This window comes from Camelus dromedarius, chromosome 9, assembly GCF_036321535.1.
Source record: "Camelus dromedarius isolate mCamDro1 chromosome 9, mCamDro1.pat, whole genome shotgun sequence".
NCBI classification, from domain to species: Eukaryota; Metazoa; Chordata; class Mammalia; order Artiodactyla; family Camelidae; genus Camelus; species Camelus dromedarius.
In genome coordinates, this window is record NC_087444.1 from 75,813,190 (window position 1) to 75,841,149 (window position 27,960).

At 41.0% G+C, this 27,960-nt stretch overlaps 2 protein-coding genes across 5 annotated transcripts; both read left to right on the plus strand.

Annotated features, from left to right (window-relative positions):
- The first annotated feature begins 379 nt into the window (after window positions 1-379).
- ZNF350 (zinc finger protein 350) lies at window positions 380-27,578 on the plus strand. 4 transcript variants are annotated; one of them, XM_064489784.1, is made up of 8 exons: window positions 380-610; window positions 936-985; window positions 1,493-1,684; window positions 2,837-3,026; window positions 6,356-6,482; window positions 7,554-7,649; window positions 25,876-25,949; window positions 27,496-27,578. In XM_064489784.1, exons 4-7 carry the CDS (start codon window positions 3,012-3,014, stop codon window positions 25,917-25,919), a joined length of 282 nt encoding a protein of 93 aa, XP_064345854.1. In that variant the 5' UTR covers window positions 380-610; window positions 936-985; window positions 1,493-1,684; window positions 2,837-3,011; the 3' UTR covers window positions 25,920-25,949; window positions 27,496-27,578. The 4 variants fall into 4 exon arrangements, with proteins under 4 accessions (XP_064345854.1, XP_031312957.1, XP_031312958.1 ...); XM_031457097.2 differs by lacking the exons at window positions 25,876-25,949; window positions 27,496-27,578 and adding an exon at window positions 12,921-18,302; XM_031457098.2 differs by lacking the exons at window positions 936-985; window positions 25,876-25,949; window positions 27,496-27,578 and adding an exon at window positions 12,921-18,302.
- Window positions 26,797-27,939, plus strand: LOC105092021 (vomeronasal type-1 receptor 2-like). The gene has a single exon (XM_031457133.2). The coding sequence runs from the start codon at window positions 26,897-26,899 to the stop codon at window positions 27,836-27,838; it is 942 nt and encodes a 313-aa protein (XP_031312993.1). The 5' UTR covers window positions 26,797-26,896; the 3' UTR covers window positions 27,839-27,939.
- Window positions 27,940-27,960: the final 21 nt, after the last annotated feature.

Below are 27,960 nucleotides of genomic sequence, written 5' to 3' on the forward strand. Positions count from 1 at the left end.
CGACGTCATTCCCTACTTTCACCAGGGCTCGAAGTCGTGTTTCGCCCACGGTTTGACCGCCGCCTCTCTAACACTTCTCGGCTCCTACAAACGTCCGAAGGCTCCTTATAGCATTATTAGCTCTTGGTCTCAGTGCCGTACGGGACTGCACTTCCGGCAAGATGGCCGCCCCCATGCCGCTCCACCCGTGTGACTCATGGGCGCCGCCATCTCTCCATCTTGTACGAAAGGATCCAGCCTCGCCGCCACAGCCTTAGATAGGCTTCAGATTTTGAAGAGTTATTCAGTACAGTGCTTCCGACCGACAACGGGGAGGGAAAGGCAGGGAAGTGTCCCAAAGTGGCTTCAATTCTCTGAGCTCTGAGCCGCAGCCTCCATGGTGACCACTTCCGGCCCATCGCCGGGGTGGGCGTGGCCACGTTGCGTCATAGAGCTGGGCTAGAGGCCAGAACTCCAACACCCCCAAAACCCGCTGAGGTCCGGCCAGGTCAGAAGCGTCCCTAGCGACAGCCAGAGAGGGGACTAGGGCGCGAGAGTACGACTGGGGATCATTCTGGAAGAGAGTTCAGTCTTTGGTAGCTGCCAGGAGCCTTGAGAACCTCAGCATCAGGTGGGTCCGCGTCTTCACGTGGGTCCGTGGGTCCGGACTGAGGGGCCTGTGAGTCCAGTTAAAGGCCTTCTGGGGCTTTCTTTAGGTCCAGTCGCTGGGTACTCTTGGCTATAGTAATGGGCCCTTGGCAGTCGGTGTTTTTAAGTGTCTGAAGAGATAAATAACCGAAGGTCATGTTGGTGAGGGTTTGTGTTGGGGAGGGTGTGTATCCGCGTGGGTGTTTTGAAACCCAGCCCCCCTAAAACCAAGTTCCCCTGCCGAGTTCATGATTAACCTCTATATTCAAAACTTACTCTTTTTCATATCCTTCTTCTGTTGGCCGCAGAATTGAGGAGCATCAAAGAAAAGGGGATATTGAAACTGACCGGGTCCCGGGTAAGGAAGCCCGGCTGTGTCCCCTGTTTCTTGTTTGTAGAAAAAGGCTTTGGTCTCCTAGGTCTTCCCTGTATTCCAAAGAGCAGACTAGTTAGGGAAGTGAGGGAGTGCAGAAACACAGGGAAAGCTGTTAGGAAACAATAGTTCACGGAATCCTAGTTCGCGGGATTACACAACTGATGTATATCTTTGAGTTGTTATAAGATGCCAGTTGTGGGCAGGATGCTTACTACTTGCTGACCACAGCAGGTAGACCTCAGACTGGCTGCAGCCAGAAGGTTGATGATTAAGACTTCTGAAACACCTCCCTGTTACTTCACCACCAACCAGTTGGAAGAAAGCCATGGCCCTTGCTGCCCTCACCACAAATGTTGCCTTAAAAGACCCTTCCCTGCATTCATGTCGCATTCATGTCCTCCTCCCCATGAACAGTCCTTAGTTTTACAGCTACAGTTTTATAGCCTTTAATAGTCCTATAAATAGTTTTATATCCTTTCTTTTGTCCAGATCTCTGGTCCTGGTGCTGAGAGTAACGTGATGCTAGTTGGAGACCGAGGGAGAATGAATGTACCCAGAGGTCAAAGAAGAGTTGCTGTAGGGGTCTGTGGCTTTGGGGGTTTAGAAAAGCTACTGGAAAATAAGAAGTTTGTGGCTAGAAGGAAATCCATGGTAACTCCACTGAATTAACGACCTTATAATGTGAGTCTTTCTGACTCCTTGTCTCTCTTTGATTTGCTGCTTTGGAATGAGTGTTGGGACATACTCCTTTCCCATTTCTCTGTGGAATAAGAGTGCTTGTGTGTGTGTGTGTGTGTGTGCGCGTGCGTGTGTGTGTGTGCGCATGCATGCATTGAGTGTTCTGAGAGCTGTTTCAGAAGTCCAACAAATGGACTATGTCTATATGTTACCTTCTGATGTGAATTTATGGGTAGTAAACTTTTTAGGAAATCCTACATGGAACTAAACTTTAGAGATTGTTTGATTAAGAAAGCACAGTAGTTAAGGTCATGAGCTTTGGAGAGAAAAAGACCTGGGTTTTAATTCCAGCACTGCCTCTTAGAACGTATGCAATTCTGGACAAAGGACTATCTCTAGGTTTTAAGCCTTGACTCTCTTCATGTATACATGGATCTAGTGATTTGATACTTCTAGACTGGCGGTGAGGGTGAAATTTTTAAAAAGCTTATGATTTGCCTGGCACGTTAATCTTTAATGTTTGCATTGCCTTTGAAGTCTAGATGTTTTGGTTTCCTAAACAAAAGAAAACTTTTAAGCATTGGGATTTTATGTTAGAGGGCAAGTGGACACCTATATTAGTTTTCTGTTGGTTCTGTAAGTTTACATAAAAATTAGTGGCTTAAACAGCACAAGTCTATTACCTTACAGTTCTATAGGTTAGAATTTCAACAAGAATCTTATGGGCTAAAATCAAGATCTCAGTAGGAGTGTGTCTTTCCTGGAGGCTCTAGGGGGAGAATCTGTTTGTCTTTTCCAACTTCTAAAGGCTGCCCACGCTACTTGGCTCCTGGTTCCCTTTCCCCTCATCTCCAAAGCCAACAATGGTCTGTGGAGTTCTTGTCAAATCATCTCTCTCTGGTCTCTTCTGCTTTCTTCCATGTATAAGGACCCTTGTGATTGTGTTGGGCCCACCGAAACAATCCAGGAAATCTGTTTTTAGGTCATCTTATTAGCAACCTCAGTTCCCCTTTGCTATGTGATATAACATAGTCACAGGTTCCGCAGATTAGAATGTGGATATCTTCGTGGGAACTATGGTTCCGCACCTATAGCAACACTGACAAGGTGTGAGGCCCAAGGGAATGTACCACTAACAGTAACTTTGCTTTTAAGTCCTTAGAATCAAGTGAAGCAAGGAGAAGGAAGTTCCAGGACCAGGAGAGCATCACTTGTGGGGATATCATTAACTTGAGATGTGAGATCTACGACCAGAATTTGAAAGACAGTCTAGAAGTGTATAGAAACCAAGAGATCCCCATTCCTGGCCATCTTCTAAGAGCAGAAGAAAATGACCAAGGTCCAGGTGAGTTTTAATGTTTCTTTATTCCCCCCACTTTTTTTCTTCTTCTTGTATTTGTAGAGGCTTATAAAAATGGATTTGATTCACTGGTAAAATTACATATTGATAAGAGCCTGAATCTGAAGAAAAAGAAACACTAACTTTAATGTCAATGTCAAGGCAAACCTGGAATGGTGGAGCTGCAGGTCAGAGAATCTGCTCAGAACTTTTCCTGACTCCTTTTTTTCCATTTCTAGAGTTGGAATTGGGTCTGTTTGATATTTTCCATGTTACTCCATATGTTCATTCTTTCCTCTACCTTCTTAAATATATGAATGTATAATATGTGTTTCAACATCCTTGTCTACTAATTCTACTATATATGTCATTTTTGGTTTTGTTTCCATTGATGATCCTTTGTCTTTGTATGAGTCTATTTTCTCTTTGCATATCTGGTAATTTGGATGGGCTGCCTGGCACTGTAAATTTTTTATTGTTGAGTGATGGATTTTTATTCCTTTAAATAGTTTTGAGTTTTATTCTGGGATACAACATAACTTACTATACTTATGCTTTTCAGTGGGAGGGAGGCTGTGGGTACTATTGACATCTTGAGCTTCACAGTTACTCCTGTTATGGGACTGTCATTTGCTTTACAAGATATATAGCACCCTCGGTCCCCGACCATTAAATACCATAGGGCCCTAGTCAGTTTGATAATGTGAAACATCCTCAGAAACTTTCATACCCCCTTTGATATGTTACCTAAAATTGGAACAAGACAAAGATGTCCACCAACACCACATTATTTAGAAATACTAGTCAAGAAAAGAGGTAAAAGAGAAATAAATTTGGAAAAGAGGATTTAAAACTTTCCTTACTTACAGATAATTTGGCTGCATAAATGGAAAAAGCTGAGAATCACCACAAGCTTATTAGAAACAATAGGAGAAATCCATATATCATATTAAGATATACTAATAATTGTAACATCCTTGGTTGGAAGTTATTTCACTCAGCACTTTGAAAGTACTATTCCATTCTTTTTTTGGGGAGAGGTAGTTAGGTTTCTTTATGTATTTGTTTTTAACATTTTTTATTGATTTATAATCATTTTACAATGTTGTGTCAAATTCCAGTGTTCAGCACAATTTTTCAGTTATACATGAGCATATATATATTCATTGTCACATTTTTTTCTCTGTGAGCTACCATAACATTTTGTGTATATTTCCCTGTGCTATACAGTATAATCTTGTTTATCTATTCTACAGTTTTGAAATCCCAGTCTATCCCTTCCCACCCCCTGCCCCCTTGGCAACCAGAAGTTTGTATTCTATGTCTATGAGTCTATTTCTGTTTTGTATTTATGCTTTGTTTGTTTGTTGTTTTTTTTTAGATTCCACATATGAGCAATCTCATATGGTATTTTTCTTTCTCTTTCTGGCTTACTTCACTTAGAATGACATTCTCCAGGAGCATCCATGTTGCTGCAAATGGCGTTATGTTGTCGGTTTTTATGGCTGAATAGTATTCCATTGTATAAATATACCACTACTTCTTTATCCAGTCATCTGTTGATGGACATTTAGGCTGTTTTCATGTCTTGGCTATTGTAAATAGTGCTGCTATGAACATGGGGTGCAGGTGTCATTTTGAAGTAAGGTTGCTTCTGGATATATGCCCAGGAGCGGGATTCCTGGATCATACGGCCCACACAAAAACTACTAGAGCTGATCGAAGAATTCAGCAAGGTAGCAGGTTACAAGATTAATGTCCAAAAATCAGTTGCATTTCTTTACACTAACAATGAATCAACAGAAAAAGAAAGTAAAGAAACAATCCCCTTTAAAATAGCACCCAAAGTAATAAAATACCTAGAAATAAATCTAACCAAGGAGGTGAAAGAATTATACACAGAAAACTATAAACCATTGATGAAGGAAATTAAAGATGACTTTAAAAAATGGGAAGGTATCCCATGCTCTTGGATTGGAAGAATCAATATTGATAAAATGATCACACTGCCCAAGGCAATCTACAGATTTAATGCAATCCCTTCTTCATGTATTTTTAATTGATTTTTTATTTTATTTTATTTTATTTTTTAGTGGAGGTACTGGGGATTGAACCCAGGACCTTGTGCATGCTAAGCACGCACTCTGCCACTGAGCTATACCCTCCCCCTACTATTCCATTCTTTTTCTGACTCTGTCATTGCTTAGTGGCGTTAAATCGTATTTGTTATTCTTTTGTTAGGTATATGTGTTCTCCTCCTGGAGAGTTTGGAATTTTCCCTTTGAGTTTGGTGATTTGCAGTTTTACTTCTGTGTGTCTAGGAATGGATCTGTTTTCCCTGATCTTACTTGGAATTGTTGGGTTCCCTCACCCCAAGGTTTGGGGTCATTTACCAGTTCTAAAATATTCTCCACCCTTACATCTTTGGTTATTACCTTCCGTCAAATTTCCTGTTCTTCCCTCACGCTCAGAATCGGTGTAAATTCAACATTCTCACTCGTCCCTTCATCTCTCTCAGCCTCGCTGTTGTGTTTTCCATTGTTGTCTTTCATACTTCAGATCTGCTGTCTAGTTCCCTCTTGGTTATATCTAATTTGTAGTCAGGAGATAGGTTGAATTTCTCATTTCAGTGATTGTATTTCTTGTTTCGAGAATTCGTCTGTTTCAAGTTAGCTCATTCATCTTTAATAGTCTCTATTTTGCCTTTCTACATATTAAACAGTGTTTATACCCAGGGTCTTACATTTCCAGCATCTTCAGGTTTTTCATGTTTAATTCTAGAACTTACTGTTTCTATTTAACTCACGCAAAGTGAAGGCTCCTTGAAGGCAAGAACACGAGTGTTCATTTTGATGCCATCCACATGTAGTTCAGGGCATGCACGTACACACACAGACGGCAGATCTTGTCAAGGTTAACAAGAGGCTCTAATGACCACATTCCAGAAAACCTTCTGAATTAGTGAGTGAATGGATGGCTGAAATAAAGCAGCAGGATGTCTGTAGAAGAATTCCCATTCTTCCCCAGTATATGATGTAAACTGCATATATAGATACAGTCTATAGCGTAGAAATGATTAGAATAAATTTCTGTACATCTCTTCCAAATCATTAAATAATCACAGATTATGGGAGGGAGAGTATAATTCAGTGGTAGTGTGCGTGCTTAGCGTGCACAAGGTCCTGGGTTCAATCCCCAGTACCTCCATTAAAATAAATAGATAAACAAACCCAATTACCTACCCCCTAAAAAACAAACCAGAAAAAAACTACTGAAAAAAGAATTATTAAAGAAAATAAGAATCACTTACATTAAAGAAGAATTTGTTACTACAGGGATCATTATTATTTGAAGATGTGGCCGTGGACTTCACGTGGGAGGAGTGGCAGCTCCTGGCCCCTGACCAGAAGGCCCTGTACCGGGACGTGATGCTAGAGAACTACAGCCACCTGGTGTCCGTGGGTGAGGACCGCCCCCCTGTGCCGCGTCAGCAGTCTTCCTCAGTTGTGGAATGCTTTGGAGGGTATCTGAAGTGTTGAATAATGTAACAGAAAGTCGGACCTTTTTGGTGAAGGGCCAGATAGTAAACATTGCAGGCCATGTGAGCTACCTTCTGTCTCTGTAACGCTTTTTTTTTTTTTTTGATATTTCTCTATATCTTTATTCATTCTTCATAATTTTAATTTTAATGTTTGGTGTTTAACTGCACTGCTTTAATATAACTTGTACAATTTTAAGCTGAATTATCTAGGTTTTTCTCTGCAAATATAATGGTCTAATAATAATGAATATTTGTGTCTACATTTATTGTGTTGAACTTTCTCTTTAGGTTAAAGAGATGTGGTAGCTTCTGAGTCTAAAAGTTAAGTGTGGCTTTGAAAGAGGAAGTGAATTTGTTACTAATACATCTAGGGAATTGTACTGATTGGATATTAGAAGATTTGATGTTAACTCTAAATCATAATAGTGTTATCTTGTAATAATAGTATTAATTTTTTTGTTTATTTGAAAAATCTTATAACTTTTTAAATGAAGTATAGTTAATTTACAGTGTATTAGTTTCAGACGTATAGCAAAGTGATGCAGTTACACACACACAGATATATATATTCTTTTCCAGATCCTTTTCCATTATAGGCTATTACAAGATACTGAGTATAGTTCCCTGTGCTATACAGTAGGTCCCTGTTGTTTATCTGTTTTATACATGGTAGTGTGTATCTGTTAACCCCAAACTCCTAACGTATCCCTCCCCTCCTTTTTTTAAATAACACTTTTAAAATGTAAAAATGTAATGTCTTAGTTACAGCCACAGACCATAGTTTGCTGACTCCTACAGAAAACTTGGATTTTATAAGTGGTAGTCTCAGTTTCCTCTTGGGCCTCAGACAGAGGGGTATGCTTCCCCTACTCCTAGGGGAAAGATCTTCTCCAAGGTGCTGTTGCACAATCTGTAAAAGGTATCATTTCACAATGTTTAGATCGCATGTCCAAAGGTGTTTTCATAAATATCCTGTTATTTTTCATGAACAGGGTTGCAAAGTTCCAAACCAGCTGAAATCTTCAAATTGAAGCAAGGAGACCAGCCATGGTTAGAAGAGGAAAACACCTCTGGTCAGAACTCACCAGGTGAGTGAATGAGAAACATTCAGGTAGAAAAGAGTGGAAGTAAATTCATAGATTTGTGAAGGCCTCACGCATTTTAAATAGCGTTGAGGTGGCTCATCTTCTTGCTTCTAAACTTTTGACAATATCTAAACAGAGCCTCTGAGTATCACCCTCCTGTGTTACCATGCGTTGCTTACACATTTAGAGGAAAGTACTTCTGTGTTCGCACCTCTGGATGTTATACTGATTAAATCATCTCAGATCTTGATTTGATTTGCTTAGATTTTTTTCTTTCTGAGGATTCTCAAGTTTTTCCCTTCCTCACTGACTGCTGTGGTACCACTGCTTGTTCCTTCCTCTTCCCTTGCTTTGGAAATTTCAGTCTTCCATGCCCCTCTGCAAAGAGAGAACTTCAGGTTCACCATTGTCTTCTGAGTAGTGAACCTCAGGTAGTATTGATTTCCCTTCCTAACGTTCAACCCATCCTTGGATGCTGTGTTCCCATGGCAACTCTGTCTTTTAATGTGCATCTGTCTATCTCCTCATTCTGGATGGGCAAATAGGAGATAAAGCAAATGTAACAAAATGTTAACTCTAGAATCAAAGAGGTGGGTATATGACTGTTCACTGTATAAGTCCTTCAATTTGCATGTTTGAAAATTTTTATAATGGTAAGTGAAGAACTGTAAGTATTGTAATTTTCATAATAAATTATACCTCCCAAATACACTGAAATCAAGGAGTTCACTCCAATAAAAAAACAAAACCAAAAACTTCACTGTCGTAGGTTCTGCCTGAAGTCAAACCATAACCTCACGCCTGCTTTGCTGACTCCACATTGATTTGCTGGAGCACGTATTTCTCTTGATTCCTCTTAGTTGTTGCTCTCGGTTTAATTTCCCTGGTCTAAAACGTTCTGGTTATAACCCTGCTACCAACTATGTAATGTTTAAATCCCTCTGCGATCAAGGCTCACATAGAATTTTCTCTCTATTCCCTAAATTCCAAGTCAGCTTCATTTAAACCAGTCTCTGCAGTGCTTTACATACATATGATTGTTTCATTGATTCATTCCCTCAACAAGTATTTTTAGTGCCTCATATGTGCTGCTGTATAGTGTGCTTTATCTCAGGTGGTTACAGCAGAGAATGGAAGAGTTGACGTTCTTATTCTGATAGAGCTTGCGTTCTAACTGGGGGAGGTACACAATAAATATGGTAACTTTTCTGATGGTAATTAGAACCATGAAGAACAACATGGGGGAAATGAGTGTCAAGCAGTGGGAAGGCTGATGTGTCATACACAAGGGACAGGGAATGCCTCTCTGCTCTGCTAAGGTGGTGAGTGGGGTGAGGCATGAGCCCCGGGTGGGTCTGGGGAAAGCGTCCCAACAGTGGCCGCCCTGAGGCCTGTGTACGCGGCACGTTTGAGGACTGTGGGTCCAGCAGAGTGACCCGGAGCAGAAGTGATAGGACCTGAGGTGAGAAAGGGGCCCACTCCAGGCAGGGCATTGCAGGCCATTTTAAGGGCTTAGGATTTTTCTTCCCACAGTGATGGAGTTATTGAATGGTTTGGGGCAGAAGAGTGACATGGTGTGGCTTATGTTTTTAAAAGATTGTTTAACCTTAGACTGAAGGATAAATGTAAGTGGACATTTGTTTTTGTCATTTCTGTGTTTAATGGAGGTACTGGGGATTGAACCCAGGACCCTGTGCATGCTGAGCATGGGTTCTACCACTGGGCTATGTCCTCCTGCTAAGAAGGGCCCTTTAGGAAGATTTAACGTGGTGGCAGCATGCTGAGTTAATAAGAGACTAGATTGAGAAGCAGGATGGCCACCAAAAGACATTTTGCCTTCTGACCTGCCTCTGTCAGAATTTGCTTCAAGTTCATACCTCTAGCTGCTCATTTCCCTGGTCGTGAGCCACTGTCTGTTCCCTCTGGAAGGACCTTCCTTGTTCTCTGTGCATTTCCACTCATAAAGCCCCAAAAGTTGGAATGCATAAAGACTTGAGTGTGGGCCATCATTTTTCTGTTTTTTATTTTAATTCTTTGTAAGAGACCTTATCTAGTCTTTTCTGTTTAGGTAGTATTTCGATACAGACACACCTCATTTTCTGTGCTTTGCTCTATTGTACTTGCAGAGAGTGTGTGTTTTTTTGTTTTTGTTTTTGTTTTTTGTTTTTTGTTTTTTTACAAATTGAAGGTTTGTGGCAACCCTGTGTCAAGCAAGTCTATCAGTACCATTTGCTGATTTCGTGTCTCTGTGTTGTCACATTTGGTAGTTCTTGCAATATTTCTAACTTTTCCTGATATTATTATATTTGTTATGTTGATTTGTAATGCGTGATCTTTGATGTTACTTCAGCACCTCGCTGAAGGCTCAGATGATGGTTAGCATTTTTTAGTGAGAAAGTATTTTTAATTAAGGCACGTACACTGTTTTAGACATAATGCTATTGCACACTTAATAGGCCGTGGTATAGTGTAAATATAAATCTTACGTGCACACAGGAAACAAAAAAATTTGCATGACTAGCCATATTGTGATGTTTGGTTTATTGTGGTGGTCTGGACCCGAACCTGGGATATCTTTGAGTTAAGCCTGTGCAGGTAACCCCCAAGTTTGTCCCCTAGCCAAAATTGTCTCTAGATTCCTGTCTCCAATTGAGTTCTTCATGTCTGCAGTTAGATATCCAATAGCTGTCTCAAAATGTTTATGTCAAAATACACACTCAAATTTTCCACATTCAAAATTTGTCATGTGAAAAGATGCTCAATATCGCTAATTGTCAGAGAAATGCAAATAAAACTACAGTGAGGTGCCACCTCACACCTGTCAGAATGGCCATCATTAAAAACTCCACAAACAGTAAATGCTGGAGAGGGTGTGGAGAAAAGGGAACTCTCCTATACTGTTGGTAGGAATGTTAACTGGTGCAGCCACTATGAGGGACAGTACAGAGGTTCCTTAAAAAGCTAAAAATAGAGTTACCTTATGATCCAGCCATCGCACTCCTAGACATATATCCAGAGAAAACTTTAACTTGAAAAATACACTCACCCCAGTGTTCATAGCAGCACTGTTTTACACTAGCCAAGACCTGGAAGCAACCTAAGTGTCCATTGACAGATGAATGGGTAAAGAAGCTGTCCATTATGTATTTATTATATATATATATAATGGAATACTACTCAGCCATAAGAAAGAATGAAATAATGCCATTTGCAGCAACATGGATGGATTTGGAGATCCTCATATAAAGTGAAGTAAGCCAGAAGGAGAAAAGAAAAATACTGTATGATATCACTTATATGTGGAATCTAAGAAAATGACATAAATGGACTTATTTTCAAAACAGAAACAGAATCAAGACATAGCAAAAGAACTTGTGATTACTGGGGAGAAGGGGTGGGGGAGGGGTAAATTGGAAGTTTGGGATTTGCAGATACTAGCTACTATGTATAAAATAGGTAAACAAGAAGGTCCTACTGCATAGCATGGGAAACTATACTCAATACCTTGTAATAGTCCATCATGAAAAATAATATGAAAAGGAATATAGGTATGCGTAACTGAATCACTATGCTGTACATCAGAAATTAACACAACATGGTGAAGTGCCTGTACTTCAATTAAAAAAGAGATGATACAAATGAACTTATTTACAAAGCCGAAATAGACTCACAGACATAGAAAACAAACTATGGTTACCAAGGGGGAAAGGGGGAGAGGGATAAATTATGAGTTTGGGATTAACATACACATTACTATATATAAAATAAATAAACAACAAGGACCTACTGTACAGTGCAGGGAACTATATTCAGTATTTAGTAATGGACGTATAACGGAAAAAAATCTGAGAAAGAGGGTGTATTTTATATATATATATATATATAGTCATCACTTTGCTGAACACCTGAAACTAACGCAACATTTTAAGTCAACTATACTTCAATAAAAAACCAACCACCCCCCACCCCCAGTCTGTCTCCCTAATGTTCCTCAACAACATAGCCGGTACTACTAGTCATTTAAGCCAAAGACCAGGAAGAACCCTCGATTCCTCCCTCTTACGTGTAGCCCACATTGAATTCAGCATTGACTGTTGTCATTTCCTCCTCCTAGACGTGCCTTGAGTCCAACCACTTCTCCACATCTGCACTGTTGTTGCTCCAGACCAAGCCACCGTCATCTCTTGCCTGGATCACTTCATTAACTGCCTGTTTCCTCCCTTCTCCACTCCTTCCTGTCCCATCACTATCCACGTGACAGGCAGGAATCTTTTGGAAACGTAAATCAGAACTGACACTCGACCTTCCCAGAACTTCCAGTGGCTTGCCACCAGTCTTAGCATCAAATTCAGATTCTCCCTACCAGATCTACCTGATAGGACTTCAGTCTACCTTTTGAATGTCAACTCTTCCTTCTCTATATATAGTTATTCCACTATTCTATTTCTTTTTTTAAAAAAATTTATTGAAGTAGATTAGAGCCAGTTACAATCTGTCAGTTCCTGATGTACAGCATAATGTCCCAGTCATGCATATATATATACATAAATTTGTTTTCATATTTCCACTATTCTGTTTCTTGATCTAGCCACGAATCTTTTCTGTCTCAGGGCCCTTGCACTGCTGTTCTATCTGAATGAAAACTTATAATTCTTTATATGAGGTTGCTAAATCTTTATTCTTGGTGTCTTGGCTGACCTTTTCTTTCTCACAGGTGATTACCTGTTTAAAATTGAACAGCTCCCATTGTTCCTCACATCTGTGAACCACTTTTCAGGCTGCAGTGTCTTATTCCTCTGCTTCCATTTTGTTCTCTTTTGCCCAGTGAGATGCAGAAAATGTGTTTTTCTTTTATTTGTATTCAAATGCTATTACAGTGCATGATATATAATAGACATTTGATAAATATTGGTGGAATGAATGGATATATTCCATCATGCTAGATCAAATGTCTCCCTGACTTACTTTATCTTGTGATAATGAGACACATTTCTACTTCATCCTCTTTGTCTGTTTTGCAAGGATCTCTTTGGAGAGTGGCAAAAATTTTCCTAATTGGAAATTATCTACCTTTGTGTATCAGCTTTTTTTTTTTGGATGTTAATTGCTTTATTTATTTCATTGTGTTTACCTTCACATTCAAGAAGTAAATTTACACTGAATGATTTCTTTCATATGGTAGTAGAATTGTCACAAAGAGCCAGCCCAAACCATGGCATTTTAGAAGGAGTTTATTACATAACCTGATTGTGAGAGAATTAATTTTCTTTCTAGAAGTTGGAGAAGTTGGTGATCATATGCAGTGGTACTTGGAAATCCAAAACAAGCTTAAAAATGTGGAAAGAGGCCATGAACATAGTTCATCAGGAAATATTTTTCATCTGCACAGAAATCTTGTTACATTAAGGCAAAGCCATGATAACATACTGAACTCTAGTTTAGATTTAATTAACCAGAATAAAAACTGTGTTGTGAAGAAATCTGGTAAGATTAATAGACATGAGAAATCATTTCTTCATACTAAGCATGAAAAAAGTAACACTGGGATTAAACGCAGTAAGTATGGAAACAGGACCAGCACAAATCCAGAACTCATGATCCATCAAACAGAAAAAGGAAAGAAACATCATGAATGTGTTGAATGTGGGAAATCCTTCATCAAAAAGTCTCAACTCACCGTACATCAGAGAACTCATACGGGAGAAAAGCCGTATAAATGCCTTAAGTGTGGTAAAGCCTTCTGTCGGAAAGCAGAGCTCAACATACATGTGCAAGTTGAAAGAGGAATTAAACCCCACGGATGCAGTGAGTGTGGGAAAGCTTTCTTCAGGAAGTCTCAGCTCCTCGTTCATCAGAAAACCCACACAGGAGAGAAACCCTATGCATGCAGCGAGTGTGGGAAAGGCTTCATCCAGAAGGGAAATTTCCTCATACATCAGCGGACTCACACTGGAGAGAAGCCCTACAGGTGCAGTGACTGTGGGAAGGCCTTCAGTCATAAGCCATGTCTCGTCGCACACCAGGTGTTTCACACCGGAAATCCTCCCTATGTGTGTGGTGAATGTGGAAAAGCCTACTTTCAGAAGTCAAGTCTCATTAGACATCAGAGAGGCCACACAGAAGAGAAACTCTATAAATGTGGTGACTGTGGGAAAGGTTACTCCACGAAGGCAATCCTCAGTAGACATCAGAGAATCCATACGGGAGAGAAACCGCATGGATGCAGCAACTGTGGGAAAGCCTTCTTCCACAAGTCCTCCCTCACGAAACATAAGAAAACTCATGTGAAAGAGAAAGGCGTAGACTCAGTCAAGGTGGAAGGTGATCCCTTTGGGAATCAGAGCCCACGTACCACAGAATCCACACAGGAGAAAAAGTCTGTTAAAACAGTGACAGTGGACGTGCCTTCCACGGCAGTCCCGACGTCAGTAAACATCAGTGGGTTCCTAGCCCAAGGGAACGTGGTCCTGGTGGGACAGCCAGTGGACAGATGTGCACCCTCAGGAGATAACAGAGGATTTGCCCAGGAGAGAAACCTAATGAACGCAGTAAATGTTGTAGTGCCTTCGGTTACCAGTTACATCTTATTTTATGTCCCAGGAAACATGTAGGGAAGATTTGATACATTCAATGTGGAAAAGCCTTTTGATCAAAGTTTCAGCTCTTTATGTGGTTGAAAACTTTCACAGAGAGGATGCCAATGAATGTAATGGTAATGGAAAGATAGACTTCATTAAGTATCAGTGGCTCTTAGTAGGTTGAATTGTAGTAAGCTTGGCTTAAAAGTCATCAATAAATTCACATCAGAAAGAGGTTTTAGGAAGGTTGTTGTGTCGGGTCCTTAAGACCAGCCTCACTTCTGATTATTCTCTAAAAGCACTCATTAAACTTATAAAAGCTGCTCTACCTATGGTTACAGTTGATCATAGTGAAAAGCTACAAATAAAAAGTAGCAAATGCAAAAGGAGCATAAGGCAGAATTTAGGAGACACCAGGTCCATACTTTCCGTTGTCCTCTCAGTGGAGTTGTATGGACCGTGCTTAGTTCTTCCAGCAATAACATGACAACACTCAGGGGTTATTGGCAACCAGGGAAACTCACCTCAGCTTTAGCGGCCAGGGTTTTTACTGGGGGTGAGTTATGTCGGCATGGAGAGACCACGTGACTGATCTTAACCTCTCAAATGTCAGCCCCCTAAAGGTCAGAATGACACAGCGTGGTCCAGAGCCCCAGGCAGACAGGAAGGGGTGTTCGACCAAAATCGTATTGCTAGCATACACATACAACTTGGCCCAAACCCCAGGTATACCCAGACAGTCTGGTCAGGCAGGATGAGAACCTTTAAGGGCTCAGAGGGTCCTTTCCAGGTGCCAGTGAAGTTTCCTTCCTTTCTGTGGAATGTGCAGGGTCCAAACACCCCAAACCTGCCAGGTCAGCCCTTCGCTGCGTGGCAGTGCATAGGACAAGGGTTTCCGTAACGTTGTTCCCCATCACGTGTCAGAAATAAATGTGGATATGCTCAGTATGTAGACCCTTTAGCAAAACCTCAGGGATCTTACAAAGGAGATAAGCCCATGACTGCAATAGAAATTTGGACACTTGTCCTAAGTCTACCCTCATTTTTCATCAGATTAACACCGTTGATGTGTATTTTGAGATCATATGCCTTGAGCTCTTCCTCACTGCTGTGTGGAACACCCCATAACTCAACGAAGGTGGTTTCTGGACCATATTGCATTGTTATGTCTGCATCTTCCAGCACCTTTGCTGAATTCTTTTAAAGGCTAGTTGCTAGGCCAGTCCACCCACAAGGGGGGAGTTGGGACTCTTTGAGGGCCTTGTGAGAGTCAGAATGACAGAATAATGATTTTCAAGAAAAAAAGACATCCTTTGCCGAGAGTTGCCATGATTTCCTGCTTAGAAGGTGCTTGAAGGGAACCTGGTGTGTGGCCTCTCGTGCCCAGCCTGGCCTGCAGAGCCAGCCTTTTGCCCTGGCACGAGTATCCCAGTATAAACTAGTTCCCCAGTCGTCTCACTGGGGAGCTGGCCGCGAGTGTCAGCAGGCGGGAGTGTGGCCGTGGAGTCCCGCGGAGGGATGGAGGGGAGGGGTGAGCCCCCGAGGGACCCTGCGGATTGGAAGGAAGGCAGGTGGGCGTGCTTCACCAGGGCGCCATTGGGTCGGTTCAGGAAATCCAGTCAACCGCTTCACGTGAAGCCGCTCCCAGTCAGGCAGGAGGCTCCCTGCTGCCCTGTCATTTGCCTTTTTGACTTGTGTGATTCAGGCCGGTCGCTTACCCCCTCTGACGCTTGTTTTCGTAGGCTCTGTCAGCACGGTGAGCAGGCTTGTTCCAATACAGGAGTGTCACCGGAAGGAACGTGGGAAAGTGTATCCCCCGACTTCCACTGCCCCTCTTTGGGCTTCTGAGGCTGGTGTTTCCCGATCTTGTCGCCGGGAGCCCCACCTCTGCCAAAGGCCCCGCCCATAAAAATGGGGAGGCCTGCCCTCAAAACTGACCCCCCTCGGTCACAGGGACATTCCTCCTACTTCATCTTTCTTGGTCCAGCCCTCTCCGCTCGCCCTACAGAGACTGTGCCATTTCCTCTCCACATCTCCATCCTCTGTCCCGCTAACCCAGCAAGGGCTTCTGTGCGCACGGTGCAGAAAGCGGGCGTTTGCAGCAGAGTAATGGCTATTTGCAGGGCGCCAAGCAGAGGAGTGAGAGACAAGTCTCAGATCCACTTCATCTTGGTCTTTGAGTTAGGGATGTTTTAAGAGGGGGGAAAAAAGAGGCTGGGATTAATCACCGTTTTGTGACGTTTGTTAATCGTGGTTTCAGGAGTCAGGACGTCTCCGGTTTAAGATCTTTCTGGCCGGGTGGTTATGGCTTGGGGCCTGAAAGCTCATCTTGCCCTGGAGAAACAACCTGAGTCTGTGTGTTAATGATGCTGTTTACAGCAGCAATTCTGTTACATTAAGGATGTTATCGACAACAGCTGTCAGTCATCAGACTGGTGTTTAGCTGGCACAGGACTGAGGTCACAGGGCACAAGAAAGGGGATAAAGTTTTGGATAGAGCGATTCATTATAAACTCAGGGTGGGAAGAGATAGACTGGGATTTCAAAATTGTAGAATAGATAAACAAGATTATACTGTATAGCACAGGGAAATACATACAAGATCTTATGGTAGTTCACAGAGAAAGGAATGTGACAGTGAATATATGTATGTTCATGTATAATTGAAAAATTGTGCTCTACACTGGAATTTGACACAACATTGTAAAATGATTATAAATCAATAAAAAATGTTAAAAAATACATGCTTCAAAAAATAAAGTTACCAAATTAAAGAATAAAAAAAATATATATAAACTCAGTAAGAGAACTCGGTTTTAGGGGGACTTGGTTTCAACCCCCACTCCTGTTTAAACTTGCCCCATGTCTTTGAGGGAACAGGTGACGACTGCTCTGGCTACTTTCTGCCTCAGTCTGGGGACTGGAAATGTTGCCTACTGAGCTGGACATATTCCCGAGTTCCAGGTCTTGGACCAGAGTCTTACATGAGTAAAATCTTAGTCCCCTGGTCCATTGTTTTGGTGCAGGAGACCCAATTAGAAGTAGGAGGTGGAGTGACAACCTAAACTTTAGTAAACCTTGGGAAAGAGTTCTTATTCCTGAGGAATTCAAGAGAATAAGCCTGAAAATCAGTCAGAACCTGGTACTTCTGGGGAGATTTATTGTAGCCAGGTAGCCAGTTGCCTAATTTTATCTAAGCAGGTTTTAACTTCAGGTGTGATATATATAGATGCATATATAGATATGTAGATATATATCAGGAGCTTCTGGCTACTACACATAAAATTTGATCTAAAGCAGTTTTATTGTCTAGTACTATTCTAGCTAAAGAATCGAGTGCCTCACGCCTGTCAGGATGGCTGTTATCAAAAGTCTACAAATAACACACGTTGGAGAGGATGTGGAGAAGTGGGAACCCTTGTACACTGTTGGTGGGGATGTAAACTGGTGCAGCCACTATAGAAAACTATGGAGAGTCTTCAGAATCTAAAAATAGAACTACCATGTGAGCCAGTGCTTCCACTCCTGAGTATATATCTGGAAAAAATGAAAACACTAATTTGAAAAGATACATTCATCCCAATGTTCACAGCAGCACTATTTACAATAGACGAGACATGGATCAACCCAAGTGCCATCAACAGACAAGTGGAGAAAGATGTGGAATATATATACAATGGAATATTACTCAGCCATAAAATGGATGGAATTCTGCCATTTGCAGCAATGTGAATGGGCCTAGAGATTATTATGCTTAGTAAATTAAGACAGAGAAAGACAAATACTGTATATTACTTATATGTGGAATCTAAAAAATAAATGAATGCAAATGCAAAACAGAAACAGGTTCAGACTCGCAGGAAAACAAACTCATGGTTACCAAAGAAGAGGGAAGGGGGAGGGATAAATTAGGGATGTGGGATTAAGAGATAAACTGTATAAAATAGATAAGCAACAAGGATATATTGTACACCACAGGGGATTATAGCCATGATTTTGTAATAAATTTTTAAGGAGTATAATCTGTAAAAATACCGAATCACTATGCTGTATACTTGAAACTAATACAATATAGTAAACCAACTATACTTCAATTTTTAAAATAAAAAATAAGTGAAAAATGGTGCTTTGAGGTTTTAACTTAGATTTCTTTAATTACTAGCACAAATTTAAATGTTTTTACTGAATGTTTATGTGTTTCAACTTACTGCTTTCTCTTTAAAAAAAAAATTACCTTCAATGAGTTGCCTAATGTGCTGAGACTCTCTCTATCTGTAAAGTGCAGATAATATCACATACAGCACGCTGTTGCTGTGCAAGCAACTACAGGCATACCTCATTGTATTTGTAGAAATTACTTGTTTGTTTGTTTGTTTCACAAATGAAGGTTTGTGGCAACCTTGTGTTGAACGAGTCTATTGGCACCATTTTCCCATTAGCATTTGCTCACTTGGTGTCCATCACATTTTGGTAATTCTGGCAATATTTCAAACCCTCCACCAGCAGAAAGATTACAACTTGCTGAAAGCTCAGATGATGGTTATGTTTTTTAAGCAATAACTTATTTTTAATTAAAAATAAAAATAGACATGTGTGTATTAACCCAACAAGCTTAAACTAACTTTAATACCAGATATTAATTTACTATTGAATATTTCCCAGATCATGTGAACCAGAAATTCATTTGGGTTGATTTGTTTTATATTTCTGAGAATTTATAAAAGTGTTTAACTTCCTTTAAGCCAATTAAATAGAGCCCATTTATAAATTAACTTTGGTAAGACTATCAAAGGGTAAAGACATATAATTCACATGTTACATACATACATCCAGACAGAGATTCTCATAGCTTCATTTTAAAACTTAGTTGTGAATCAGGTATTAAAATATAAAACTCACTAGTTTATAACTAACAATTGGAATAAATTAAAATGAAAAGGCCTCTCCCCCCTCCCCCCAGTCTCAAGAATTAGAGTTGGTCTAGATAAGGTATGAGTTCCTGAGAGCCCTGGTAGAGCATTTACATCTCCAGGCACAGGGAAAGAAAAGCAAGGTCTAGAAGGACTTGTTCCCGTGGGGTCAGAATTCTAAAGAAAATGTTTTATCAAGTTGGCAAAACCAGTTTTGGATTGTCAAATGAGCCTTGTTGTGGGCATTTTTCTTCAGAGTCTCAAGAATATTGTGGCCAAGCAGTGTTACCAAAAAAACAAAACAAAAAAAAACCCTTTTTCCCTTTAGTCAGAGAACCAGAACTAAAGGTAGTCCAGTTTTGTAGGATGCATCTGAAAGGGGTGTTTTTAGGAGCCTGAACTTTCCCCCCATGTTCGCCAACTAAAATAGTGCATCTTCTCTAACACAAATATACACTCACATCACACAAGACAAAAGTCAAATCAATTCCAAGAGCAACCTTAGGCTCTTATTAAATCCAATCCCTTCTCCAATACCCAGCAATGGGCCTTGGAGGGCACCAGTATTGCCAAATTGAAACCCAGCTGTGTGCCCGAGGTGCCGAAAGCCAAACTCTTAACAGCAGGTGTTTGCAGCAAAGTAATTGTTTATTTGTAGGGTACCAAGCAAGGGAGTGGGAGGCAAGTCACAGATCCACTTCATCTTGGTGTTTGAGTTAGGGATGTTTTAAGAGTGAAGAACAAAGAAACTGAGATTAATCATCATTTTGTAACATTTCTTAATTGTAGTTTTAGGAGTCAGACTGTTTTTAACATTCTCTGGTTAGATGGTCTATGGCTCAAGGGTCTGTGAGTTCATCGTGCCCTGGGGAAACAGCTTGAGTTTATTTGTTAATAATATCTACAACAGCAATTTTATTACTGTTTACCTTTTTAAGGATGTTACCTTTATTACCTTTAATAACGATGTTGTCCACAACAGCAACCTCAGTCATCTGACTCTGATTAGTGCTCAGTTAGCCCAGGATTTAGGTCAGAGAGGTATTGAAAAAAATAATCAATAAACTAATAAGAATAGAAAAGAGTTTTATTTAAGCCACACCGAGGACTAGCCTGTAAGCCCACTTTCCAGATTACTCTTGAGAAACGGCTTCGGAGAAACAGGATTTTCAGCACAGTTTTATATCTTGTCAGAACAAAGAACATTAAACCAATCAGGATTACATTTATTCAAGGTTTAAAAAAACAAACAGCACATATCCAGTGAGTCAGCATGGCCTTGGCACCTGGGAAAACAGTCATATCATCGAAGGAGGACCAGGATTGGCATCCTTGGGAAGACAGGCATTTAATCTTTATTTTAACATCAACATTCTTTACTTATGGTCAGTGTGTTTTTTTCTATAAAAACTAAAGCAGGTGTACAGTGTATGTCTGATAGGCCATAAACAGGCTGTTTTAATTAGCATCAAGTTCAAGTTAACACATGTATAAGCCAGAATGACTTCTTTATATCTCAGTATATGAAAATATCTTTTATCAGGAGACAAGAAAGGGAATAAAGTTGTGGACAGAGAGACTGATCATAAACCCAGTAGGGGAACTCAGTTTTAGGGAGACTGGGTTTCACCCCCTCAGCTCCTCCAAACACTATTTTTTTCTCTAAAGCTTTTTCCGCCAAAAACATTCCTAAAGTCTGCCCCTTGACCTCTGCTAAGGATAAAAGTGCTCAGTGAACATGACCCACACCCTCCTGTGACAGGAGACGCAGCGGACACGGCCACCTGAGTCTTGGTCCCACACCATTGACAGGGAAGAAGATGGCTCTGCATTGTCAGAGTTGGCACGTGTAACGCACTGTTGATGGCACCTGGGGAGATGGAGGTTTCAGAGCTGAGAGGTCCAGCAGAAGAGGCTTCCTTCCCTGGACCGCACACCTTCAAACACGGCTGCGCCACAGGTGCCGCCATATTGCCCCTGGAGGCGCCAACGCCCAGCGTCTGGGTCCCTGGAGCCTCGTCACGTGACCGGGAGCGCCTCAGGGCCCAAAGGTGTCACTGAGCCTGCGCAGTGGGTGCGCGGCCGGTGCGGCGTTGCCAGGCGACCCGCTTCGGAAAGTAGCCTGTGGAAGCCGGCGGTGGTTCCAGCCGCGCTGTGAGAAGCCCAGGTAAGCCGGGGACACTTCTGTGGGGGTCAGAGTTGGATCAGTGATAGGGCCCGTGGGGGTCCGCGGAGAGAGTGTGAGGGTCCAGGGAGTAGGTGTGCTGGACGTAGGCGGTTTGTGTGGTCAGCAGTCGCGAAGTCTGTTGAAATGGGATGAGGGAAGTCTGCGTGAAGTTGCTAACTGGGCGAATCTATACTTAAGTGATGGACGGAGTGTGGGGTCAGCGATGGCGTGAGGGACCTGTGGGTTCCAGTCTCAGGGCCTGAGGAGCTGTGATGGAGGTTTGTGAGGCTGCTGACTGGGAAGTCAGTGACAGCTGGTACCTGGGGCAGTCTGCGTGGCCTTTGCTAGGACTGGACTGTAGGGTTAGTGACTGGGAAGTCTGGAGGCCAGCTCTGGGAGAGTCTGTGGGTTATTAATAATGTGGAGGTTTGGGGAACCAAGGATGAGATATTAGGGGGCAGTGACTGAGTCATTGAGGGGATATTAGGAGCTTGAAGGAGTCACTGCTGGGTACTCGAGTCAACGTTTATGACTATCACTGGGGCAGGTCATTGAATAGAGTTCCGTGAACAGAATTGGCAGCACGATATGCTCAGGACTGGGGAGCCGTGTGTACTGGTGTCTGAGACTGGTGAGCTAGTGGGAGTTGTTGCTTTGGGAGATCTGTAGAGTTACTGATTGGGGAGGGGCTCCCTTCGAATCCTTGATTTGTGTTTCCTACCTGTATAACTGGAAGGAGCTTCATATTGAGGCGGAAGCCCCATAAAAAGACCGGCAGGGCCGCTGCTCTCCTCTTAGCACCGTCAGGTTCCCTGGCCCAGAGGCTCTATCTCACTCTGCCTCTAAAGCGGCTAACTTACACCTAGAAGTCTATTGGTTTCCTGAGCTAACTTCTGATTGGTTATTACTCTCACTTCTGATTGGTCCACTTCTCTAACTTCTGATTGGTCCATTGGTATTACTTCATTTGCATGGAGCTCACTCCTGATTGGTCTATTTTACAAAGCTTGTTCCTGGTTGGTCAACTTCTGTTGCACTTTAGTTGCATATGATGTTGCAAAGTGTAAAACTGGCAGCCTATAAAAGGCCTGTATAAACCTGCGGCCGGGATCCGGAACTTGAAGTGTTAACTCCTCTGGGCTCCCTGGCGAGTGCTGCTTGGTCTTTCGCCTGGATCCAGGTTGCTGTCACAACTGAGCTGTAACACCTTTTCTGCAACAATATTGTGACACTCCCCACCCCCACTCCCAGTTCCTCAATAGCTTACCTGCTGTTCCCATCAATCCACTTTGCAAACCTCTTCTGTTCAGGCTGTCCCTTCTCTTGAGTGTCCCTACAAAAGTTGAGTGAGTGAGAACCAGCCCGGTGAGACAGAATTGATGTAAAATTTCAGATAGTGAAAGATTGGCGTCTTTGAAATGTCTTGAGAGCTTTCCTTGAAGTTCTTACATGTTTGGAGGTGATTCAGAACTGTTGATACAGTTTGTTGCCCTGTATCTTAAAGGTGTATCTAGTTACAGCTCTACCCCTAGTGAGGTCTTTCTTTTAATTGGCTTTTAATTTTTTATTTTTAAAATATTTGTTTTACATTGTCTTTTTGTGGGGAGGGAGGTAATTAGGTTTATTTTTATTTATTTACTTTTTAAAAAATGTAAAATTTATTTATTGTCTTTTTGTGGGGAGGGAGGTAATTAGGTTTATTTACTTTTTTAACGGCGGTACCCTAGATTAAACCCAGGACTTCATGTGTGCTAAGCAGGCAGTCTACACTGAGCTATATCCTCCCCTGGTTGGCTTTTAAAGATTTGTCTCCTCACCTGTCCTGGATATGATTCCTGCCTTATCTATTTTTGTTTTTGTTCTTAAATTTAAGTACTATGATTTTAGAGACCATCAAGAAAAACAATTGTACCATAACATTTGTTGAGAAAATACAAATAAATACGCTAAAGCATGGCAAACTCCTGACAACTCAGTAGCCATTTGAACAGTCATGCAATTTCGGAATACACCCATTGTAACCTGACGTACAGATTTGTCACCTCCCATACATACACACCATTATTTAAAAAAAAAAAGCCAATTCTAGTGTCTGTGTCAGATACATAGCCTCTGATCCACCTGTACTTGAGTAAAGCTAAAATAATACCTCATTCTAGACAGCTTATCTGAGAGTTATAGGAACAGTAGAATCTCCCTGTTAAACCATCCGATCCTGGTGCTTTTATTTGCAAGGGACTCTCTCAGAACCTTCCCTCTTTCTTCTACTGATATTAGTCTCCTTATGTTTCCTATCACTAGTGAGGGTCAGTATCAGTAAAGTTTATTCTCCTAACACGTTTACATATTGATTTATACTGAGTTGTGCAGATGAGTGCAGTGATATCTAATATAGATTATTGGCATCATGTTTTTCTTGTTACTTGTATCTCTTTTTTTAAAACTGAAGTATAGTTGACTTACAATGTTGTGTTGATTTCTGGTGTAGAGCATAGTGATTCAGTTATGCATACATATATACATAATCTTTTTCATATTCTTTTCATTACAAGTTACTACAAGCTATTGAATATAGTTCCCTGTGCTGTACAGTGGGATCTTGTTGTTTATCTATTCTGTACATGGTAGTTTGTATCCACTAATCCCAAATTCCCAATTTATTTGTTCCCCAGCCCCGTGTCTCTTTTGAAATCTTCCTCACATACTTGGACAAATTCCATTTCTTTGCTTTTAACTTAATTGATGGTGCAGCTCAGCTGTATGAAATTAGAGAAGAACTCTCTTGGGTAGAATTTCTCAGGAGCGGAACATCCAATGAGACACATACTTGCTCCCAGTCCCTTACGTGTCAAACCTAAGTACTTCCTGCTCCCTCCGTGTGAGCCAGTGTCTGCCTCCAGGGGTCGTGAAAAAGCAAGAGGCTGTCACAAACACTTCGGTAGTCTCTTGAGGTATATTAGCTAGAAACTTATAATCATCCTTTGTAATTAGCAACTGGAAAAATAGTTTTCAAAAGTAATCACCTCTCCCAAGCCCATTCCTGCGAGGGCTGCTATAGGTGATGTGATAATTGCAGCTCTGAGGGGAGGGGAGGTCACAGGATCACCAGCTCATATCTCAGGGTCTAGCTGCCCCTCTTGTACACATACTGACGGCTTTGATCATCACGCTGAGACCACCATCCAGGCAGCAGAAAATTCACTGAGTTTTCTTGGTATTCATCATAGAGGCAGAGTCTATAAAGGAAGGATTCATATCAGGAGTCTGAGTAAGTGAATATTGGACAAAGGGACTCTTCTATGTGTGAACAAGGTCTATGACCAAAGCCATGCAGGAAGGTGGAGTAAATCCCGAGGCGTGAAGTGAGATAGTGAAGAGGGCTGTGGTCCTAGACCTCTCACCACCCCGATGGCTCCTAATGTCATGTGTGTAATCCTTGCTGACAGTGATTGCTGTGGTTTAATGCAAGTCATAGTGAAATCTGATTTTTAATATTCTTAAAGTCTGTAGTTCCTAGGTCAGTCTGGTGTTCAGTCTACTTTACAGAAACCATAGACATAATTTTCAGGTGTCAGAGGTGTGCCCGTGATACCTCCATACTTGTAACACAGAGTAGGATGCGTGTACAGGGGTCGTCTGATCCTGGGCAGAAAAAGCGTGTCTGGCAGCCATTGCTGGAATAGAAATGTTGTCTCTAACGCTGGGTGTATGAAGTGCTTAATAGGTTTAATTGTTATGTCTCAGTTTATCATGGAGAAACTCTTCCTACTTAAAGTTAGGGAAGCAGCATTTAGGAAAAATAGAGCTTTATGCATTTCAGGTACCATTTTTAGGCTCAAATGCATCTTGTGATATTTCTGCTGCTTTGAAATATTATAATGCCAATGCAAATATTATCTGTCTTATACCATACACAAGTTGCTTGCCTTAGCATTCCATTTTGTATGTTTGTTGTATTTTCATATCTTTCATAAATATTGCCTTACTACTAATACTCTTATTTAAATCAGATATTAATAAATACATGTGTACAATGATCTGCAATTATTAATAATTTTGTTTCTACCATGCACTATTCGTCAGGCATCCGTGTTTCCTCTCCCATAGTTTTTTTTTAATGTTATTTTTTATTGAAGTGTGGTTGATTTCCAATGTCAGTTTCAGGTGTATAGCAGAGTGATTCAGTTATATATATATTACATATTTTTATAAATTAGTAATATGATTTTAATTACAAAATTTATATAAATTTATTATATATACTATGTATTTTTTCAGATTTTTTCCATTATATGTTATTATAAGAAATTGAATGTAGTTCCCTGTGCTATACAGCTGGGCCTAGTTTTTCATCTATTTTATATAGTAATGTCTGTCTGTCAGTCCCAAACTCATAATTTATCCCCCCCACCTTTCCCCTTTGGTAACCATAGTTTGTTTTCTATGTTTGTGAGTCTATTTGTGGTTTATAAATAAAATTTGTATCATTTGTTTAGATTGTACATATAAGTGATATCATATGATAATTTGGCTTTTCTCTGGCTGAATACTTCACAAAATATAATCATCTCTAGGTCCTTCCATTTTGCTGCAAATTCCTGTCCCAGAGTTCCTGTGACTTGTGCCATTGTACTTTTATTCCTGGAATGTGAGTAAATGAGTATTTCTGTTGCCGTCCTCATGTTGAGCCATTCTTGCATTCATTAAGTGCATGTTGTCATGGGGCAGGTGCCTGCTGTTTTGTGCTGCGGTTGGTGCATCTGCATTTTATGACTATCTCTACAGCTTGATTCAAAGTTTATCTTTGCCTGGGAGAAGGGTATAGCTCAGTGGTGGAGTGTGGGCTTTGCATGCCAGAGGTCCATGGTTCAATCCCTAGTGCCTCCATTTAATTATAAATAAATAAATCTAAATTACCTCACCCCCCCGAAAAAGAAGCTGGAAAAAAAAAAAGAATTAGGCTCTCCAAGTAAAAAGAAAAATAAATAACAAAAGAAAAACAGTTTATAATTGCCCATAGAATAAATCTCATAAATAAGTTAAAACTTGTCATTACCTAAATTTTAAAATAAATAACACAATCTAAATTGAAATTACACGGTTTGAAAGCAAAACTAAATTTGCATCTGGTTTATCTGAGGAACTGAGGTAGCTAGTATTGTAGTATATTCTGGATGAAATACACATCATTGTTACCAGCCCAGCCAGCTTCAGATCCCCACTAACCATCTGCCCCTACCCTGTGAGGGAATTTAGATGAAAATCTCAACCTCTCTGCCTCTGCTGTCCTCTCTTTGTAAGGAATGTCATAGTGTCTGTCTCATGAATAATAGGTGGGGAAGAAAGAAGTCACTGTTTGTGTGGCTTTCACAGCAGTGATTCATACATTACAAGTGTTCTTTAATGGTTGTACATTCAAACCTTGGACACATTGACATGACAGGCAAATGTTAAATAATTATTTCAAAGTAGGAACTATTGGTGAGTGGAGAATGTTGGACTTCACCTGGTGAGGTACATGTGGTCCATGCCTCCTATTCCCACTCAAGATTCTCTAACTCAGAAGACAACTCTCAGTCGTTGAGACCTGACAGGATGGATGCCAGGGATTTGGCACTAAGAACAAGCTTCTTATTACTGACTGTAACGGGACTCCTGGGGAATTTCTCTCTTCTTTACCTTTATCTCTTCCTTTATTGCACTGGCTATAGGTTGAGGACCATAGATTTGATTGTCAAGAATCTGCTTGTAGGCAACATCTTGGTTCTGTTCTCTAGTGGATTCCACAATACAATGACAAATTTTGGGTGGCATCACCTCAGTGGTGATTTTGTATGCAGATTTTTCCCGTATGTTCGTGTAGTGGGCAGAGGAGTTTCTACTGGCACCACCTGCCTGTTGAGTGTCTTCCAGGTCATCACGATCAGTCCCATGAACTCCAGGTCAGCAGAGCTTAAAGTGAAGGCTCTCAAGTTGGTTGTCCCTTCAGTTATCCTGTGCTGGATCATGAACATGTTGATCAATGTCATTTATCCTGTGTATATGAGTGGTAATTTGAGCAACACAAACATCACAAACAGAAAAAGTTTTGGACACTGTTCTGCTGTTCGTCATGATGAAACTGCAGACTCATTATATGCAGCATTGATATCCTTCCCTGATGTGTTATGTTTTGTCCTCATGGTGTTGGCCAGTGGCTGCACAATTTTCATCCTGTACAGGCACAAGAAGAGGGTGCAAAACATCCTTAAGGTCAACATCTCCTCCACATCCTCCCCTGAGATCAGAGCCACCAAAACCATCCTTCTCCTGGTGAGCACCTTTATCTTCTTTAACACCCTTTCCTTCATCAGTAATGTCATTTTGGCTGTTTTTAATAGTCTTAGTTTGTTTTTCTTGAAAACCTCTGCAATAATCATTGCGTGTTTCCCAACTGTCAGCCCCTTTCTGCTCATGTTTCGTGACTCCAGGATGTCCATGCTGTGCTTCGGCCGGATAAAGCATGCAGAATCCCCTAAGCTTGTGAGAAGGATGTAAATTGTACTTATTTGCACTACATTTGTTTGGTAATTCACTCAATTCACTCAGAGTCCTAAATAAAATTATAAGTTGCTTACTGGACAATGGTAAACGGAACACATAGAGCACCTTCTTTGAAG